Here is a 21,663-nt window from a genome sequence, read left to right as displayed (position 1 = left end):
GAAGGATTCATGTACCAGGGCTGATGGCATTCATTACTCTGGCACCAAAGGGTCTGGCAAAAATGGGAGAGCAGATGTATGAGGCCAGATTCTGACAACCTTACTCACTGTGCTTCATGGGAAGTCAAAGGAACTATTTGTAAGATAAAGTTCTGCTAAACTGAATCCGGCTAGTGGTAGAAAATTAAATGGACCTCAGCAACAAAGAGTAAGAGCTACTGTTTCCTCACAAGGTTTTTAGCCTAGCCTCAGTCTGTGTCTTGACTCTTTTCTTTGCACTATATGCTCTTGTCCCAAAGGTGTATGAGGCATTGTAGTTCACCTACCACTTGGCTTTTGTTCAGCCTTCAAGTTTCTGTTCATCTGGTTCATGTCCTGCATCCAAGAAAGCTGTCATTTATTTGCTGTCCATCACCACAACAGTTCCTTGTGAGCAGACAGAGGTCAACTGAATTCATCTGAAATGTGCAGTGAGAATGAACGATTTGAACAGGGGCGGGCAAACTTTTTGGCCTGAGGGCCACATTGGGTTTCCAAAATTGTATGGAGGGCTGGTGAGCGGAGGCTGTATCTCCCCAAACAGCCAGGTATGGCCCGGCCCCCGCCCCCATCCGCCTCTGCCCCCCAGCTTCTCACCCCCAACGGCTCCCCTGGAACTCCTGCCCCATCCAACCCCCCCCTGTCCCCTGACAGCCCCCCCTCCCCGGGACTCCTACCCCATCCACCACCACCTGTCCCCTGACTCACCACTCCTGACTTGCCCCCTGGAACCTCTGCCCCATCCAATCACCCCTTCTCCCTGTCCCCTGACTGCCCCCGTCACCCCATCCAACCCCCCTTCTCCTTCCTGACTGCCCCCGCCCCGGGACCCCTGCCCCATCCAACCCCCTTGTTCCCTGCTCTCTGACCATCCTGACGCCTATCCACACCCCCGTCCCCTGACCACCACCCCCAACTCCTCTGCCCTCTATCCAACCCCCCAGCTCCCTGCCCCCTTCCTGAGCTGCCTGGAACACTGGTGGCTGATGGCACTACAGTCGCCCCTGGTCAGGCCGCGGCTCTGCAACTGTGCTGCCCGGCCACCCACAGCGGTGGCGCCATGCGCTGAGGCTGCGGGGGGGAGGGGCCAGCGGGGGAGGGGCGGGGGGCGAGCCTCCTGGGCCAGGAGCTCAGGGGGACAGGAGGGTCCCGTGGGCCGTAGTTTGCCCACCTCTGGATTAGAAAGTAGTACGGTTTTGCAATTGGAAGCATCTTGTGGTGTCAGAATGCTTTTTCCTTCAGCAAGACTGACCCAACAGAAAGGAGTCATATAAAATACATATATTATATTCTGTACATTAAAAAGTGGAAGGATTTTCCTGAACACTGTTACGGAAAACAAGAAAATCATGAGATATTTGGGTTTTAAAGTCAGAGTAGTTCATTTGGATATCTTGAGCTGGATATTAGGGATGCTGCATTTGAACTGTGGATTAGGAACCCCCCAGGTTGGATTGCTGTGTCTGACAGCCACTTTGGGCCACAAGATGAACACCAAGAGAGCAGCAAAAGGCCACCTCTAATGAACTGCTTGATGTCAAAGGAGCTGTTTGCACTCTGACAGCAGTCAAATGCTGAAGCTGCCAGAAATACTGTTTTATTTTATGTCACTTCACTGCATACTTTTAAGGTGGGGTGGGCAAACTTTTTTTGCCCCAAGGGCCACATCGAGGTGCGAAACTGTATGGAGGGCCAGGTAGGGAAGGCTGTGCCTCCCCAAACTGCCTGGCCTCCTCCCCCTATCTGCCCCCTCCTGCTTCCCGCCCCCCTCAGAACACCCCATCCATCCAACCCTGCCCCCACTCCTTGTCCCCGGACCACTCCCTCCCAGGACCCCCGCCCCCTGGGACTCCACCCCCTATCTACCCCCCCACCCCTGCTCCCTCTCCCCTGACTGCCCCCTACCCCCTATCCAACAGCTCCCTGACTGCCCCCCAGGACTCCCAGCCCCCTTACCGTGCTGCTCAGAGCAGCATATCTGGGAGCCGCGCTGGAGCCAGACATGCTGCCCTGTATGAGCACGCACCCCCATCGCCCAGAGCGCTTCCCGCGCAGCGGCGTGGCTGTGGGGCAGGGGGGGACAGCAGGGGAGGGGCCGTGGGCGAGCCTCCTAGGCCAGGAGCTCAGGGACCGGGCAGGACGGTCCCGCAGGCTAGATGTGGACTGCGGGCCGTAGTTTGCCCACCTCTGTTTTAAGGGAACCAGTGGAGCATTTACTACAGTAATTTGGTTTGTCTAACGGTGCAAAGAGAGCCCGCTTCTCATGAATTATATATGGGTTCTTTGTTCCAGCACAAGTTAAAATTATTACCTATAATACTGGAACCAAGATGTGGCCAAGAATTCCCACTGCCTGTTAAAACAAGACAATGGATCCTGAAACGTAGGGATTGTCTAGACTAGAATTTGTGATTGGGTTTTAACTCTAGTTAATTGTTTGCCAGTTAACACAATTGTCAATGCTAGTCTGGATGCTCCGCTAACATTTGTTAAACGACACAGATATTTGTGGTTAGCCCAGGGCTCAGTGGTAAGCCCTAGAACAAACGTTTGTGGAGCTGTCTAGACTAGCATTTACAGTCGCGTTCATCAACTCAGTTTAATGGGCAATCATTTAATTTAAACTAAAACAGAATCTCAAACTCTGAGGTGCCTGTCAATTGATTACCAGTGTATTTAGGGTGAAAGACCGCTGAATTTAGTAACTTCAATAATATTGTTAGGGCATGCACCTTCTAAATGTCAGTGTAACCCATACTTAAAGAGCACCAGCTGATTTGCATTAACTGCTTTTTGATAAAAATGACTGGCTTCCACACTGTAAATTAGAATCATTTGCCTGGATAGAGAGTTCGCTTCATTTTACGTGGCTCACTAGGCTTGTGAACATAAATAGCTTCTCTAAAGTTAGTTGCTTTTCGTCTAGGATGTGATCATTCCTGCTTCATAACGAAATGCCCAGTCTGTTCTCATGCTTTTGACAGGTGCTAAATTAACAGCGCTGAGATCTTAAGTTCTCTCTCTACACCACAAGCAGTGACTGAGAGACCTTCCCCGCATGATTCTGGCAGTATCTTCAAACCACTTTATAATGGGAGTGTAGTTTGGGTCTGTGCCTGCTCAGGCTACGGCGGAGTACCAGTTAATGTCAGTACGGTGATTATTTTGGGGCTGTGTATGGGAGCACTGTATAGCAGTCAGGTGGTTAGATTTGTGGTAATGTATTGGATCATCCTATTGTACTGAAACACTTTTTTAGATTTTTTTCATTTGACTTAATTGGATGAACAACACAGTGTGGGAATGTTTGTTTGTTTGTTTCAGTTACTCGGGCACCTATTGATGGCAGCAAATAATCCAGTGTAGGTACCTGTGGAAATTGAAATCGATAAATAACAAATACACCCATTGTTTTGAACGAGCCCCCCTCCCCCTTTAGATTTTATTTTTAAAGTAACTGAAGTGATGGCGCATCTATCGCGTTCCTTGGGAAATTTTTACAATCTGTTCCTATCGTTTAGATCGTTCCGTTAGGCACGCTTTTCTAATCTCCAGCCCACACTTGTTTTGCTCATTTTCATCCACGTGGATGATATCTCTCTATCGTATTTTTAATGCCTGTCTTTGGTGATAAAAGTAAAATTAAAAACGACATACTGAATGGGCTGTAGCTTCCGTGTATGCATCGACTAACTACTTTTTTTGGTTTTCATAATTCTTCCAGAGTCCTTACTCTCTGACATGGTAACGTAAATCCAATCCTTTTTTAGAACCACAAACGTACCCTTTTCAGGTGATGCCCTTCACTGCCCTGAAGATGAGTGACCCAAAGACTTCCCTGTATTAATTGTATTACAGTAGCATCTAGAGGCTGCCACTGAGATTGGGGCCCATTGTGCGAGGCACTGTATATTAATGGTAAGAGACAGTCATTGCCCTGATGTGCTTACAGTCTAAATAGGCAAGACAGAAAAAAGGTGGGAGAAAGGAAGGATTGTTATCCCTATTTTACAGATAGGAAACTTCACTTACTCTGTAGAGTTGTTAAGGGGGGGCGGCGGTTAAGAGTGGCCTCAGTGTCATGATCCTTTTACCCATGTGTGACTACTAAATCTGTCTGACAGACCATTATTTGGTCACTGTAATATTTTTCCACTTGCATAAAAGTCTCTTGAAACGTTGTGCCATCTACTTTTCTTTTAAATGTCAGTACCCTGGATCTGCACCATCTGTTCATGGGCTTCCCCCTATAAGGCAGGCTTCAATCTGTGCATTGAAAATCCATACTATGGTGTTATCAACAATTCTCCAAAGTCTCATTCAGCTGAAAGCTCCTGAAAGGAAAAATGTCACAAGGAATGCTGCCTGATTGCATCAATGTCAGTACTAATGTCTTGAGGGGCTGGGCTGCGGATCACTTATCAAATCCCAGCTTTGCCAGTCCTGCATATCAAATCGCCATACAGATGTTTTTGATTTCTAAATCTCAAGCACCTCGTGAAAGGAGTGTTTCTTGGCGCTCCCTGTTTTGATGAGTAATAAAGACCTGTCATTTCCCTGGCAGAGGAAGACAGTAAATGAAGCCTCTGCAGAGCCTGGAAATCCCAGGGATTAGAAATTGGGTCAGAGAGAATGAATGTAAACTACTGGACATGTTGTCAAATCCATGTCCATATCAAGATGTCTCCCATCTTCTGACTTGCCCTTCTTCCCATTCCCAGCCCTACAAACAGCTTAAAAAAAATGCAGGTAACTTTGCACAATCGATCTGCCAGACATTCATTCACAGGAGCAATTGAGAGTAGCAGGCAATGATGGAGAATTCTAGTATGAGTTTGGGGCTCAGGGGGTCCCCCTTAACTCACTGAAAAAAGTCAGATCCACCCACCCACCCCACGAATTATAATTTTGGGGATAAAAATTGGTGCAGTATGGTGCACACAGAAAACAGTTTGTAAGAGAGGATGGGATATAGATATGAAGATATGAAGCCTTATGTCAGGCAGGAGATGCCTGCAGAGATGGAAAAAGCTACCTTACATCCATGTGCTAAAACATTTTTCAAATGCTGTGTTCACAGCTTTCTATCAATTAAAGATACAACTTTGAATGGGGCCTTGGAGAGATCTGTTTTAGGCCAACTGCAGGTGGAATAAATAAGTGCAGAAGTCAGTGATGTCTCCTACTACACAGTGACTAATTTATTTGTCATCCTTGTTCTCAAAGGAAATTCTGCTTATGTTGTTTCTTTGCAATGTGATTTATCCTGCAGTGCATTGGTGGGGAAGGGAGGGAACAGAGGACTAAGGGTGTCACTTTGGAAATAGAAAACCAGGAGGCGAGAGGCTCCCCCTTGTCCATAGCCAGGTTGTGTCCTGCTGCATATAGGTGGAGGGCAGAGGTAGCCTCCAACCCAACCCCTTGCACACCTGTGCATCAATCAGGCATAGCTGTTGCCTTTAAATGTACATCATGGATGAGAGAATGCCACACTCCCCTGAAGGGGTGTAATAGCGAATGTACTCTTTCCTTTGTACCAAGGAAACCTTAGCTGGAGTCTGCCTTTGTGAGAATTTTTTATGCTCCTTCCCAAGGAGGGTCAGTGTCTGCCCCCTAGCTGCAGACTGCACAGTAAAAAAAACAAACAAAAAAACAACAACCCTCCTCTCTGTCCTTGAAGTAATTCTCTGCTTAGAACCCATGAGGTAGGTGTTTCTAGAGAGAGATATGGGGCAAAGGGAAAGAGATTGCACTACAGAACACCTAGTTACAGTGAAGCCTTCATGCCCTCTCCTAGCTCACCTTTCAAAGTACCATATCCTTCTCTTTTTCTTCCTTCTTTCAGTTGTGGCCTTTCAGAAAAGCTGCCACTGAAATGCCCCAGAATTTATCCCTCAGTCAGCCACATGAAGCCAGTGAAGGATCCAGGTTAGGAGCCTGCACTGGGCCACTCCAATCCCCATCTGCTGACTTCCAAGCTTATCCACCTCTAACACTGGCAGAAAGAGAGATGCAAGGCACTCGGAAGAAAACAGCAGGAAGGGACAACACACAGTGATTTACAGGCATTAGCAGGACTAACTGAATAATTTAAGAGCAAACTGGCTTTCATGGCACCAGCCTGCTGGAAAGGCTGATGCCACCATCTGAGGTGTGAGTGCCACCTGCTGTTCTTCCAGCGATGGAGGAAAGCTGAGGCTTTTGCCACTGGTGTTGCAATACTGCAGATGGACTCAGCAGCGAGCGCTGTGCTGAAAAGTCTTGTGTAAGAGACGCAGTAATTGCACGTTTTTTCTTTTCCATTTCTCTGTAGGCTTGTTCACAAGCTAAAGGAGCAAAACTCTTCAGTTCTGGGGGTATACTTCTACATTGCTAGTGGTACTGACAATAAATCAGTCTTTGGGCTGAGCCAGACTTGCGTCAATGTCTTATTACTACTTTGGAGCAGTGGCTGGAATATCCTGGTTACTAATGGATCTCTCTAAATTACTCCATCTGTTCCTCTTCTTCCCCCTCACAAATACACTTGGCCCATGAAAGGGAAAAATTCACAGAACTGTTCCAGCCTCCTTTTTGCCTTACCTTTTTCTTGTTTGTGTGACTCTAGGGCCCAAAGGGAGAGAATGTTGGTTCCATCACTCAGCCTCTTCCCAGCAGCTACTTGATCTTCAGAGCAGCCTCGGAATCAGATGGTGAGTTCTGGTCTGCCTCTCCTCTCTCTCCACTTCTTTTCCACAGATATGAATGTTCGTCATGAATCCAAAATAAGAGTTTGATCCTGGGAGCTCAAGAGTGCCTTCTCTGGTGTCTCTTTCCTATTTAGGAAAATAAAGGTTGGGAATGCATAGGTGGAAGGATTTATGTGGCTATGGTTTTATGGCTTAGACGCTTGGTTTGGACTCGGCAGAGCAGGGGATGGGACGTGGGTTCAATTCCTGGTTCTGCCATAGACTCTCCATGTGACTTCGGCAAGTCATTTACTCTCTGTGCCTCTGTTAAAATGGGGATAATACTTTTTTTCCTATTCTTGTCTATGTAGGTTGTAAGCTTTCTAGAGCAGAGGCACTCTTTTATTGTGTGTTTTGGTGCCCTGTTGTGTTATGCACTTTACACCGTCTGGGCTTTATAGGTTCTACTGTAATATAAATAATTGCCTCTCCAACATTTAAAGGAAGCAAAATAGATTTCACATGACTGATTCAGTGAGGGATCCAGCTCAAACTCTAATTCATGTGTGCATTTATTCTTCTTCTAGGCATATGTCTTCCAAATTTTGTTTTGTACCAAGTCATATAATTAAAAATATTTGCTTATATATAAATCCATCTGTATCGACACACACAGTGACAAAATACAGATTTATTTGAGTTACTAGCATTATGTATCATGATATCGTGGATGCGTCATCTTTACTTCCCCGAATAGAAGGTGGGGAGATGTATGTAATACAGCAAAATTACAAACCTATAAAAGGTTTGTACGCTACATTGTGACTTGACTGAAGGTGCAACTTCCTCCTGTCTAGATGTTGCTGAGAACTGTGCTTAGGGTTTTCAAAGATGCTTAAAGGAATTAAATACTCAACTCTCATTGACTTTCACCTTTGAAAATCCCACCCTACATGAACAATCTACTGCAGCTGGCCAACCTGGAAGCACATGGATACTATGCTGTTTAGGAAATCCAGGCACAGGTGTGAATCTGAGGGTTTCACACCAAGGGCCACCAGAGCTCAGGTGGGTCACAAACATGCTCCACATACTGCTGGGTGATGGTGGATCACTCAATGGCCACCTTTCTGGACTGATTGGCCGTGTGTCTGGGAACAAGATACACTCTTGCAGATGGAGGAAAAGTGCGGAGTCAACAGACATGTAGAAGATGGAAGGGAGGTGAACACCAAATTTGGGATCAGGAAGGGATTATCCCCTGCCTAAGATGAGAAATTTCAAGATATTTGCCACTTTCACTGGAGCTTTGAGAAGGAAGCATGTGTTGATTTCATGGGGCTATGCTCCAAATGCTCAATTTCCTGAGTCCAGAAAACTTGGTCTCACACTCATTCATTCTTTCTGTAGATAGTCCTTGAAATAAGACGGGGAATATGTAGGGCATCCACCTGGATCCTCCTTTAGGCAGGGGCCCAAAGAAGAAAATGTGTTGGTGAGGAGAGGTCTTTCCACCCATCCTTCCCCCTAAGTTACTGTTGCAGGAATAGAAATGCGATCAGCACAAATAGTCGCCAATGGATCCACATCTGCCTTTCTTCTAGAATCCACGAAACTAAGGGAGGTGTATATAGGTCAATGTATGATAAACATGCCAGCTTGCTATGTGAAAATCTCTCTAACTCTGTAATGACTACAGAAAAGCAGTGGTTCGTAAGTAGATAAGAAGATTAAAAACATGTTTTCATTCCAGTTGACCTTCAAAGTACTGTAATTCTTGGCCATATCAAATTAACCCCTGCTGCTCCTTGTAGACATTTTCTGCCTGCCCCAAAGGGGCACCTAAGTGGCCATCCATGCACCTTGGGCCTGATTTTAAATCTACTTAAGTAAATGGATGCCTTTTCATTTATTTCAGTGGGCTTCAGATCAACAGTCCTTTGGCTAAAGGTTTGTTTCAGTTAAGTTTCTCCCAGCCCGATAGGTGTCAAATGAAACACTGGGGCTGCTGAATGCATTTCTGGTGGTGCACTTGGAACATGGTTAAGCGCACCAGCAAATCTAAAAGAAGGCATTCCAGAGATCTGGTTTATTTTTTGTTTTCCCTTTGGGTCTGTGCCTGCTGCCCTCTCTTCCATTGGGCAAAGGGAGTTATTCATGGTGGGGGGGAAAGGCATTTTTGTTGGGGAGAAGTGCATGTTCACTGCAGTGAAATTAGGTGGAAAGCCAAAAGAGTGCAGGTTTTAATTTGAATATGGTTATTCCTCCCTTTTCCCTTCCCTCTTTCCCCCCCCCCCCCACCCCTGAATTTTACCACTCATCTTATTTGTGGAAAGAAATACAGAATGCCACCTCACTCTAAATATCTCCTATGTAGAAACAGGTATGTTGATTATAATACACACACCCTTTTTTAAAGCTTATTTATATTTTTTGGCAAGCATATCTGAATTTCAAATCTCAGTCAGCCCATCTGATAGAGAAACAAACAGAACTATTCCTCAGGCTTTTGAGGCAATGGAATGACTTCAATTACTATGTCCTTAGAGATCAATGTTACTTGTCATTCCATTAACTTAATTTGAAGATGTGCAATGCGAGCAGTGTGGTCTCTGTGGTGTGTGCTTGTTTTTAAAGGAAAATTGGTGTTTAACAGGGCACTACCTCTTAGCATTTTAGTATTCTTCTAAAAAGACTTCAAACTGGAAAAAGCTTTTCCACATCTGACTACAATTTTAGGTCCAAGATGGCAAAGGGTGATGGCTGCATGCCATCTTTGTTCCCCTTATCCCTAGGGCTGCTGTGGGATACTTGTGTTAGAGCAGACTCAGGGCTGCTCTAACCTACACCATCTAGTTGTGGCCTCCGAGAAGTTGGGAATCTCTAGACTAAAGCACTGTTCCAGTTGTGCCCTATTCCTCTGGCACACCCACAATATGCTCTGATATATTGTATGCCAGAGGGATAAAAGGGCCAGAATCCCCCTCCCTGAGGGGTTTTCAGTGTTTAGAATCCTTTCTAAGCTTTCTGCCAAATGAATTTTTATGAATTTGTGATAATCAAGGGATTAAAGTAGTGGGTTATTGTAGCATATCTTTAAGTTCAAAGCTAAGTAAGGACCCTTAGGAAGCAGATCTACAGCATTCAGGTGAAATCACAGCTAGTACCTGAGATTTTTGCCTCTTCACTTGTAACAGGTGCATATGACCTGGAGAAAAACTAATGTGATTTCTTACCTCTAAAAAAGGGAAAAAGCAAGAACCCAGAGACCTGAAATATGACATCTCCATTCAGAGAGTCTAGAAACAGTGATTAAGGATGAAAGATGAGAATGCTCTTGTACGGCTACAAGAATAATGAAGGGCAGTCAGCACAGATTTGGAGAAGGGAAGTCATGCCTAACAAATTTCATCAACTTCTACAAGGATTGGTCAATGAGTTTTGACAGAGGTGAAGCTACAGGCATAACCTGTGTGTTATTGGCCTTCGTGAAGGCTTTTGATGCAATATCACACCAAAAGATGTTAGCATGAAACATTAATGAGTAGGGTACTGATTGTGGAAATTTCTATTGGATAAAATATTGGCTTGGCAGCTGAAGTCAGTGAACAGTGATAAATGGATATGGATTGAGAAGGAGATATATAAATAGCCAAAGGCATCGCTGTTAAGATCCATACTCTGAATTGATAATTTGGAAAATGTAATACACGACACTGCATTCACATTGGCAGATGACATGAAACTGGTATAGTCAGTGTCACAGAGGAGGGGAACGGTTGCCTGGAGAGAGTCCTGAATAAAATGGGGCAGACAAAGTAGGGACTTGTGCCTTGTACAGTAGAGAAATGTTCATTTCAATATGGATTGAGTTTAAAAAGGGGCAAGGAGGATTGTGCTTAAGTCATTGTAAGCTACAGGACAGTGGTCCAATGGTGACAGATTAAAATATAAAGGGGTATGAAGTGAAGGTAAAAAAAGACCAGGCCATAAGGGGGTTTAGGAGACACTTGCATACAAACAGTTTTTGTTTAATGCATTGGACAACTACAGATAAAAGCCAGTCAAGAAGGTTGGCACTTGGAGAGAGCAAAATGAGCTAGGGATATGAATAGACCCAGGAAGCCTCTTTCCCATTGCATAATGTTAGTATATGTTTACAGTGTGTTCATGGATCATGAATCAGTCTCCATGCAGCCTTGATCACGTCCTTCTCAACACATCCTCTCATGCTAATAACTAGTGAGAACATTTGGTAATGTTAATGGTAATTCATGAGGAATTCCTATTTTCTAGAGTATTGAGTTACATGATAGGTTTAGCGAACAGTCCAGACATTCATCTGTATCACAATCAGCAGCTTGGTGTCCTATTTTTCCTCTTACAATTTCAGAATACATTTTTGCCACTAATCCACAGTAAACTTCACATTCCATAAAGTCCAGTAGCAATCTGTTGACTACCTTGTTTTGTCACATACGGTTGTATTTGGAGACCTCTGGAAGGTCAAAACAGCCCACAAAGCTCAACGTCTACAAATATAGGGACTTTCTCTTGACATTTCCAGTAAAGGAATTTTATTCTGGAGACTAGCCATTATGTAAATAAGCTACACAGTGAAGATTTCTTCTTGTGAGTGGCTTTAGTGTATTGATAGAAGTTGTCATAACATGGCCCAATCCCCCTTTCTGTACGGACTGTTGTAAGTGGATCCAACCACTGGATCCTTCGTGTCTCTGAGCCCTGGTCTACGCTACGGGGCTAGGTCGAATTTAGCCATGTCGGTCGATTTTAAAATGGATGCATCCACACAACCAACCCTGTTCTGTCAACTTAAAGGGCTCTAAAATCGACTTCTGTACTCCTCCCCGGTGAGGGGAGTAGCACTAAAATCGACCTTGCTGGGTCGAGTTTGGAGTAGTGGGGACGCAAATCGACGGTATTGGCCTCCGGGAGCTATCCCAGAGTGCTCCAGTGCGACCGCTCTGGACAGCACTTTGAATTCCGATGCACTAGCCAGGTACACAGGAAAAGCCCCAGGAACTTTCAAATTTCATTTCCTGTTTGGTCAGCGTGGCGAGCTCAGCAGCACAGGTAACCATGCAGTCCCCCCAGAATCGCAAACGAGCTCCAGCATGGACCAAAAGGGGGACACTGGATCTGATTGCTGTATGGGGAGAAGCAGCTGTGCAGGCAGAACTCCAAGCAAAAAGAAGAAATGCCAATATATTTGCCAAAATCTCACAGGGCATGATGGAGAGAGGCTACAACAGGGACACACAGCATTGCCGTGTGAAAGTTAAGGAGCTCAGGCAAGCCTACCAAAAGACAAAGGAGGCAAACGAGCGCTCCGGGTCAGACCCACATACATGCCGCTTCTATGGTCAGCTGCATGGCATTCTAGGGGGGTACCCTACCAATACCCCACCACTGTCTGTGGACACCTGCAAGGGGGGAGTCTCAAGCAACAGGGAGGAGGATTTTGTGGAGGAGGAGAAGGCGCAGCAGGCAAGTGGTGAATCCGTTCTCCCCGGCAGCCAGGACCTTTTCATCACCCTGGACCCAATATCCTCCGAAGGCGGGATCCCCAACCCTGAAGCCGGAGAAGGCAGCTCTGGTGAGTGCACATTTGTAACTACAGTACAGGGTTTAAAAGAAATGTTTGATTTGCCCTGAAGAATTGGGATGCATTCACGGCCAGTACAGCTACTGGAAAAGTCTGTTCACATGTTTGGGGATGGAGCGGGAATCCTCCAGGGACATCTCCATGAAGCTCTCCTGAAGGTACTCTGAAAGCCTTTGCAGAAGATTTCTGGGGAGGGCTGCCTTATTTTGTCCTCCACAGTAGGACACTTTACCATGGCAAGCCAGTAGCAAGTATTCTGGAATCATTGCAGCACAAAGCATGGCAGCGAATGGTCCTGGGTTTTGGTCACATTCAAGCAACATTTGGTCTATATCTATCTGTGATAGCCTCAGTAGAGTGATATCATTCTTGGTCACCTGGTTGAAATAGGGGAATTTTTGTAAGGGAACAGTAAAAGGACCCCATTCATGCTGGGCTGTTTGCTCTTGGCTAAAAGGGATCATCCCAGAGAATAGCCACACGGCAGGTAGAGGGGTGAAGGGATCATCCCAGATAATAGCCATGCGGTGGGGTGGGGGGAGGTGAGTGTTGCACATCCACCCAAAACCCACAGCCCCTCTTTTTATATGTGAAACCCAACCCATTGCTTACTATGGGAAAGGATGGCACTGCAGTTTGAAACCATTCCCACATCTTATGTGTAAGAAGCCAACCCCATGTACACTCTGCCTTACCATGGCTTCCTGGAAACCGAATTCTGTTGCCCAGCCGTGTGTGATGTCACCATAATGGCAGGTGCTCAATATAAAAGGCAAAATGCGACCTTGTACCTAAAGCACGTGTGCTGTCTGCTGTGAATTGCTTATTCACTGTGAAAGCGTATCCCTTTTGTTCTCAGAAATGTATCATCTTTAAAAGGGAGAGTAAAATTTATCTCCCCTGAAGGTGCAAATGTTTCTGTGCTCCCGCTATCATCTCTGTCCCCGAGGTTATCACAGATTAGAAGGTGAAAAAAATGCACTCGCGATGACATGTTTTCTGAGCTCATGCAGTCCTCCCACACTGATAGGGTACAGCTTAATGCATGGAGGCATTCAGTGTTAGACGCCAGGAAAGCATTAAGTGAGCGTGAAGAGGGTACGCGGGGTTGATGAAGCATCTGGTGGAGCTGCAGGAAAGCCAACAGGAGCATAGACCCCCACTGCATCCATTGTATAACCGCCTGACCTCCTCCCCAAGTTCCATATCCGCCTCACCCAGAAGCCCAAGAATGCGGGCGGGGGAGGCTCCAGGCATCCGGCCACCCCACTCCAGAGGATGGCCCAAGCAACAGAAGGCTGTCATTCAAACTGCTTTTTGTAGCCACACTACAAATCAAACTATGTGGCCTTGTCCTTCCCTCCTCCCCCACCCCACCCCACCCGACCCGGCTTACCTTGTCATTTATCTCACTTTTTTTCATTAATAAAGAAAGAATGCATGGTTTCCAAACAATAGTTACTTTATTTTGAAGGGGGGAGGGAAGGTGGTTTGGTTACAGAGAATTAAAATCAACCAAGGGGGGTGTGTGTGCATCAAGGAGAAACATACACAACAGTCACACCATAGCCTGGCCAGTCATGAAACTTTTTTTCAAAGCCTCTCTGATGTGCAGCGCACCTAGCTGCGCTCTTCTAATTGCCCTGGTGTCTGGTTGCTCAAAATTGGATGCCAGGCGATTTGCCTCAACCTCCCACCCCACCATAAATGTCTCCCCCTTAATCTCACAGATATTATGGAGCGCACAGCAAGCAGCAATAACAATGGGAATGTTGGTTGTGCTGAGATCTGACCTAGTTGGCAAACAGCGCCAGCGAGCTTTTAAACATCCAAAGGCGCATTCTACCACCATTCTACATTTGCTCAGCCTATAATAGAACTGCTCCTTAATACTGTCCAGGCTGCCTGTGTATGGCCTCATGAGCCATGGGACAAGGGGTAGGCTGTGTCCCCAAGGATAACTATTGGCATTTCAACATCCCCAACAGTAATTTTTGTGTTCTGGGAAGTAAGTCCCTTCTTGCAGCTTCTCTAACAGCCCGGAGTTCCTAAATATGCGAGCGTCATGCACCTTTCCCAGCCATCCCATGCTGATGTTGGTGAAATGTCCCTTGTGATCCACCAGTGCTTGCAGCACCATTGAGAAGTACCCCTTGCGGTTTACGTACTGGCTGGCAAGGTGGTCCGGTGCCAAGATGGGGATATGCATTCAATCTATCACCCTACCACAGTTAGGGAACCCCATTGCGGCAAAGCCATGCACTATGACCTGCACATTTCCCAGAGTCACTACTCTTGATAACAGAATGTCAATGATTGTATTGGCTACTTGGATCACAGCAGCCCCCACAGTAGACTTGCCTACTCCAAATTGATTCCCATCTGACAGGTAGTAGTCAGGTGTTGCAAGCTTCCACAGGGCTATTGCCACTCAATTCTCAACTGTCAGGGCAGCTCTCATCTTGGTATTCCTGCATTTCAGGGCAGGGGAAAGCAACTCACAGAGTTCCAGGAAAGTGGCCTTACACATGCAAAAGTTTCGCAGCCACTGTGAATCATCCCATACTCGCAACACTATGCGGTCCCACCAGTCTGTGCTTGTTTGCCAGGCCCAGAATCAGCATTCCACTGTATCAACCAGCCCCACTGCCGCCATGATGTCCACAGCCCGTGCTTTCAGGAATGTGTGTGTCCATGTCCTCATCAAAATCCTCCTCGTGCTGGTGTCTCTTAGCCCAGTTCTGCATACACTCCAGGCAGCGGCGTATTAACGCCTAGGCCAACAAGGCCAAGGCCGGGGCGGCAAATTTATAATAGCAGCCAGAGGCTGCTTCCCCTGGTGCTGGTTTGCGCTCTCCACCCCCTCCCTGCCCCTATTGGTCCCCTTCCCCAAATCCCCGCCCCGGCCCCACCTCCTCTCCTGAGTGCGCCACGTTCCTCCCTCTTCTCCCCTCCACGAAGCTGTTTTGTGCACAAGCACTGGCAGGTAGCGGGGAGAAGCAGGACCCAGCAGCGCACTCAAGGGAGGAGGCGGAGTCGGAGCGGAGGTGAGCTGTGGCGGGGGGGCCGGTGGCGGAGTGGCAATTATTTCAGGGCCTAGGGGAGGCAAAATCATTAATCCGCCACTGACTCCAGGATAATGCGCGAGGTGTTTACAATGCTCACAACAGCAGCAGTGATGGTGACCTGAGTGGGTTCCATACTTGCTGTGGTATGGCATCTGCAGGAGAGCAGAGTTGTAGCGGAAGCGGTGGATGACGACAGTTAGCAGTCCTACTGCACCGTCTGCTGACAGCAGCACCCAGGACACAACAGCCGCGGTGACGGTGAGTTGAGCGGGCTCAATGCTTGCTGTGGTATGGCGTCTGCACGGGAAAAAAGGCACGAAACTATTGTCTGCCGTTGCTTTCACAGAGGGAGGGGCAACTGACGACATGTACCCAAAACCACCCGAGACCATGTTTTTGCCCCATCAGGCATTGGGAGCGTAACCCAGAATTCCAATGGGCGGCAGAGACTGCAGGAACTGTGGGATAGCTACCCACAGTGCACCACTCCATAAGTTGATGCTAGCCACTTAGTGTGGACATACGCAATCGACTGTATAAAATCAACTTCTATAAAATCTACCTAATTTCGTAGTGTAGACATATCCTAAGGCTCTGGGTCTGGGTAGAGCCAGGTCACTGTTCCTAACTCTGGACTCTAAGGCACACTCCCAGACGTAGACCCTGTGTCTGCCATCCTTCCTTGGGGTGTGGGGCTCCACAGCCTGTCTCCCTTAATCCCCAAAACTAGTGCCTCAGCTGCTTATACATGTGCCCTCAAAATTCCACCTCATTTTGGGAACTCTGAGAGTCTCAATTAACCCTTTCATGGACAGTGTAGCAGGCAAACAAGGAATACAGGCTTAGTCAAGGAATTTCTTAACCACAACCACTTTTACTCTTAAGAAAGAACCAGAGAGTTGCAGATCTTTTCAAATAACATAATCCTGAGATGCACCTTCCCCCGAGTCTGAATTTACCTCTTCTTTGAGCCAGAGGTCTGGTCAGCCTTTCAGGCAAGGCAGAGTCCCTCTTCCCTGTGTTCTGCTATGTGGCAATGGATAGCCTCTTGCTCACTCAAACCCTTCTGAAATACAGTCTGTCCCTGTTTTGCCCATGTGCTCCAGCTACAAAATTCCAGCCCTTTCCTTCAGATAGGCTTATCTGAAGAGAGTTCACCATCCCAGGGTGACGGGCTGGTAGTTGAGATACTCGGCTTGGATGGCCGTAGATTGCTCTCTGATGGCTTCTTAGTCATAGACATTCAACTAGGTGCCAAGCCCCTAATAAAAAATGGTTGCTCTAATCCAAACTGGAAGTTACTCTACGAAATGGTCACAATGAAGCTTACAATTCAAGATGGAGGTTGCAAGACCAAATAGATTTCACAGTTTGGTACAGAGGTGTCAGAGGAAATAAAATGTGTAAGTTACATTTCCTGTGCCATGTGAGCACCATTCAAAACAGCACATTGCTAGAGGTTAAGACTTGGCAATGGTTTAAAATTGCCTGGATTTTAACCAGCTTTAGTCCAAACTCTGCACCTGCAGAGGAATCATGTCTTTGTGTCTTGAAGCTAGATAAATTCACACTGGAAATAGAGTGTAAATTTTTAACCGTGAGGGCAATTAACCATTAGAGCAATTTACCAAAGGTTGTGGTAGATTCTCCATCACTGGCAATTTTTAAATCAAGATTGGTTTTTTTTTGTTTTCTTTTTTTTTTAAAGAGCATCTCTAGTTCAGAAGGAATTATTTTGGGGGAATTTTATGGCCTGTGTTATACAGGAGGTCAGACTAGATGATCATAATGGTCCTTTTGGCTTGGAATCTATGAATCTCTAGATCACCAAAGAATGGTTAGTAGGTACAAATCAGGTTTTCAGATGCCCAAAGGTTATAGCAAAATGGGAGGCAGTCAACAGAAAACATAGGCTTTCAAATATTCAACAGCAGAACGAAATCAGGGTCTTCTCCGTCGTTCAAGATGTGATTTTTTTTTTTTGTAAACAATATACAGTTATCAGATAACAATACATTGTTGGCTCACTGTTAGAGGCATCAATCAAATAGGTGTGAGGAGCAAGGCCAGAAACTGAATGACTTTAACCACCCAAGAAGTGTCATATTCCCCTCACGATGCACTGTCTGGAGTATTGTATGGCCATTTGGTAATAAGAGTTCTAAATAAAATCAGGAAAAGGGATTCAGACCAGCCATCCTCTGTCCACAATTTTGTGGATGGGGGAAAAAGTGCTCCCAGACTGAAACTTTAGTGCACAGCAATAAGCTTCGGGCTAAAGCAGATTTTTTACATTGGAGTTAATGATGAGCACTGAGAGAACATCAGTTATCCCATTTGTTATCATCTATTGCAAAACATGAAGACCTAGGGTCATCTTGATTGTGTGACTGATATTAGTTGATGTTTGTGAAGGACTTCAAAGGTGAAAAGATGCTAATATTCTAATTGCATGACCTTCCTATAAAATATCTGATTAGCCTGGTTATAGATCTGTTGAATGAGTAGGACTTGCCTACTGTGTTTTGTGACCAAGAGTTGAATAGAGCTAGAGAGCTGTTCAGGATCATTGCTGTTTTTGTTTTTGTTTTGTTAAATCATTCATTCCCCTTTGAAAAAAAAAAAACAGTGATTATTTGAGCTGCACGCTCGCTCCCATCCAAACTTAAAGCCCCAGGCTTTAAGAGCTGTAGCATCGGCTTTGAGAGCTGTAGCATCAAATCTTCCTTGATATGAGCAGTGCACCCATGAGCTATGCCTAGAGCATCTTCAGAGGGGGCGGTAGTGATTTTGAATATACGTGGCTGTATTTCATTAGCTGTCTCAAATGGCCATTAGGAGTTAGTGCGGACACCACGCCTAATGAGCCAAAAGGCCTGGGGAAATGTATAGAATATTTCGCATCAAATTTAAGCTGTGGTATTGCAGGGCAAGGCAATAAATGCAAGCCCATGTTACCTTGCTTAGACCCTTTTACTAGGGAGTGTAGTTTGGAATACAAATAAAAACATAGCTGTACCCAACATCCTTGGCTTTCAGTTTTTATTTTGTTTAAAGTTTCCCAGGTATTTCTCAGTGTCTGTTACAAATATTTAAGAATAGGTGAAAATCAGTGCAAAAAATTAACTTCCCAGTTTTCTGGGTAAATATCAGCATTAATACTGGGGGACAGGAGGACAGAAAAAAGCAACAAATAAAGAAAAATAAGAGTACTGAAAGTAAAAGCAGTTCATGCTGTGGTTTATTTCGTGCATAGTCCATTAACAGTGTGTACACGTATATGCACATCTTCCACTACATTGTGTTACTTTAACAGATTTTGTTAACAATAAGCTAAGACATCTACCTAACGTAATGGACTGGATTTGCTTAACATAATCAGGGTTTTCAGGAGTGGTCCAAAATTCATGTGAAAATCCAGTAAAAACAGAATAATAGCTTTTTTAAAAATCCAAGAATTTTTCAATAAAAACTGAAAACAAAGGGCCTTTGCTGTACTGCAATATGTTTGACTTTTTTTCCCCCAAGCTCTCTATTTTTATTGCAATTGCTTAATCAATTGTTACTGTTTTTACTGCAACAATTGCAGAATTATGCACACGAGTGCCAGAGATGGAGTGTAAGTAAGGCCAGTGCCAGAAGTCCAGGGAGACTCCTCTTCTTTCATCATTGTCCTATGTAATCCACTAGGACCTCTCCTAGGTTGCAAATGACTGTTCTGGAATTTCAAAAGTGAATTGGTGTCTATCCAAAATACACTTGCTGTAGTCTTGGATTGGCGTTAGTGTTTTAGCATTTAACACTTTAGTTATCGGAATTTTTTTCTTCTCTCAGGAATGGATTTTCGTTCCACTTATTGACTACTATCAGATCTAGTTAAAATTTTCAAAAACATTTTATCCAAAAATGGCAAATTCTTCATGACATAGTGTTGCTGGCTTTGATTAGTTCTACCTACAGTGTACATATACAGCTATGGTAGCTGTCTCTCTCTGGGTCAGCTGTGAATGAAAAGGGTAAGGGAATGGTCTGTGTTTATAATGCCTGGTGGCAGAGGTGGGCTTAGGGGTGGTGTGAAGTGTGTGCAGGTGGTCGGGGGTAGCTGGAAAGTCAGTTGGTATTACAGGCAGTACAGAGCAATGGTTGGAACTCTTGCAGGGGTCAGTAGCTGGAAGAACCAATCCAAGGGGCCAGGATAGTGGGTTGGGGAGGTGAGGACAGGTGAGGTGACAAGGCACTGTGGTCTAAACAGCAACCAGTTGCTCAAACAGCTCCCTCTTCCTGTTGGGGTCTTTATATAGTCCTGGTGCCCAATCAGAGTGCTGTCTGTCCAGCCAATCAGGGGCCTGGGGTGTGGCTGCTGCAGGGCTGTAGGCCTTTAGCACTAAGGCTGTTGGTCAATAGCAGTAGTTCAGCACATTGCTGTGGTGCTAAGGATGCCACCTGGGGACCTGGTGGGCCAGGATTCAATAGTGGAGTCATGATGGTTTTACTGAATTTCAGCTCCATCCATCCTTTCTAACTGGCCCTGTAATCAGGGTCTTTCCCGGCACCCTTTGACAAAATACCCATTGACTTCAATGAAAGCAAGATCAAGCTCAAAACACTTACACAACTCTTGGGAGAGTTCTTGGGAAAGATTCCCTTGCTCCAGAGAGGGGAAGATATGGGTATTTTTGAAGCAACATATACCTTTTGCATAATTTCTATCATAAAGGAGTTGTATTTCAGAATTTTAATAATCAGCATTTAAACCCTGTGACAAATGCTGCCAGCTACTGTAGTTAGAGAGAATATATTCTTTCATCTTAGCCTGTGCTTTGAGCAAAACACTGTCCACTGCAAATATAATAGAGCACATTTTATTTATTGACTTTAGAAAACGTTTACTGCACTGTTGAATATGTTACAATTTTAAAAGCGCCAAGCAGACCTCTCTAGCCTTTAAGCACTGTCATGGTATGAGCCTTATTATCTAACATAGCCCAGCCTCTCTTAAGGAATCAATTCATGGCCTTCAACCCGGGGGGGGGTGTGTGTGTGTGTGTGGTGTGGTGTGAATCTTCCACACACAACTACACTAAAAGAACATTATTAAGGTTGCCAAGTCAAACTCTGGAAAATTAGCAAATGCCAGAATTAAAGTTGCCTGTGCAGTCTTAATGTGGGCTCAGTGTACATATGCACTATAATGCTGCCTTTAATGACATGATCACTTGCTGTTTTTCCATATTTCAATGTGAGATGGCAATGTGGACCCGTCTTGCAAGCGCCAAAGCAGCAGTACCTGCAAACAGGAGACTACAAAGAAACCTTTCATTTTCATTGCACACGTGCAGACACAAGTGTGTGTGCGCGCGCGCGGGCATACACAAAAGTAGTAGTATCACTTCAGTATGACATGTTCTGTTCAGCTCTTCAGTAATAAAACAGGTTTATCTAGCCTGCAAGTCCTAAAAATTATAGATGGTATGTTTTCAGTGTAATGCGCTGAAATTAGCACACAGTAGTGGTTAGCTTACAGAGAATGGAACCTTTCTTCTTTGCAGAGGAAAGGCCGCATTTCACTTCTAACTTTGTGACAGGTATTTGAGTCGAGATTCGCAGCACCACGCGATGGACAGGGGGCTGTGCTATAGCCCTTTTATCCTGATCTGTCTCTCTTGAATGCACTCTTGGTTTAAAGTGAATAAGTGGCCATACTTTGAATATTGTTGATATGCTTTGTGGGTGAGTAGCAAGTTTGAATGCTAACTCAGGACAGTGTATTATAGTAGATACTCGTTCGAGTAGGGTTTAAGAATGACATTGTCTTAATGCTCAAATGTAGAAACACCTAACAAAGCTTTTCAAAAATGGTTTGCTAAATTCAAGCTTGTAGGCCAGATTTCTAAAGGTGCAGAGAGGCACCTAGTGGGAGCTACAGAAGTGTCTAAATACCTTTTTGTAAATCTGGGTGCTAAATCCTTATTGGGAGCCTAAAGCCATGTCTGCTCTTAATGAGTCTTAAGCATATGCTTAAGTAGGTTTTAAGTACGCACATTGGTGGTTCTTTTTTTCTGAATTGGGGCCTAAATAAGTAGCATTGACATCAGTGGGAGCTGCTGATCTGTAAACCAGACCACATTCCAGGTCTATATTTGAACATAGGCTCCTAGCTTTTGAACTCCTATTTTTGAAAATCCTGGCCTGAACAAAATGCACAACAAATATAGCATGCGCAGTGTTTCCTAATGGCAAACTACTGCAGTTTCCATCCCAT

General features: G+C 45.2%; 1 protein-coding gene across 6 annotated transcripts in view; it reads left to right on the top strand.

Moving 5' to 3' along the window:
* OSBPL5 (oxysterol binding protein like 5) overlaps positions 1 to 21,663 on the top strand; it is a 218,839-nt gene that overhangs the window by 159,407 nt on the left and 37,769 nt on the right. For all 6 annotated transcript variants that reach the window (XM_074954865.1, XM_074954864.1, XM_074954866.1 and 3 more), the window contains one exon: positions 6,647 to 6,731. In XM_074954865.1, coding sequence (XP_074810966.1) covers positions 6,647 to 6,731 — 85 coding nt within the window. The remainder of the gene's footprint in view (positions 1 to 6,646; positions 6,732 to 21,663) is intronic.

The sequence above is a fragment of the Natator depressus genome, chromosome 6 (genome assembly GCF_965152275.1).
Source record: "Natator depressus isolate rNatDep1 chromosome 6, rNatDep2.hap1, whole genome shotgun sequence".
NCBI lineage: Eukaryota > Metazoa > Chordata > Testudines > Cheloniidae > Natator > Natator depressus.
The sequence above is the reverse complement of the archived record's forward strand: the minus strand, read 5'-3'. Positions and strand labels throughout refer to the sequence as shown.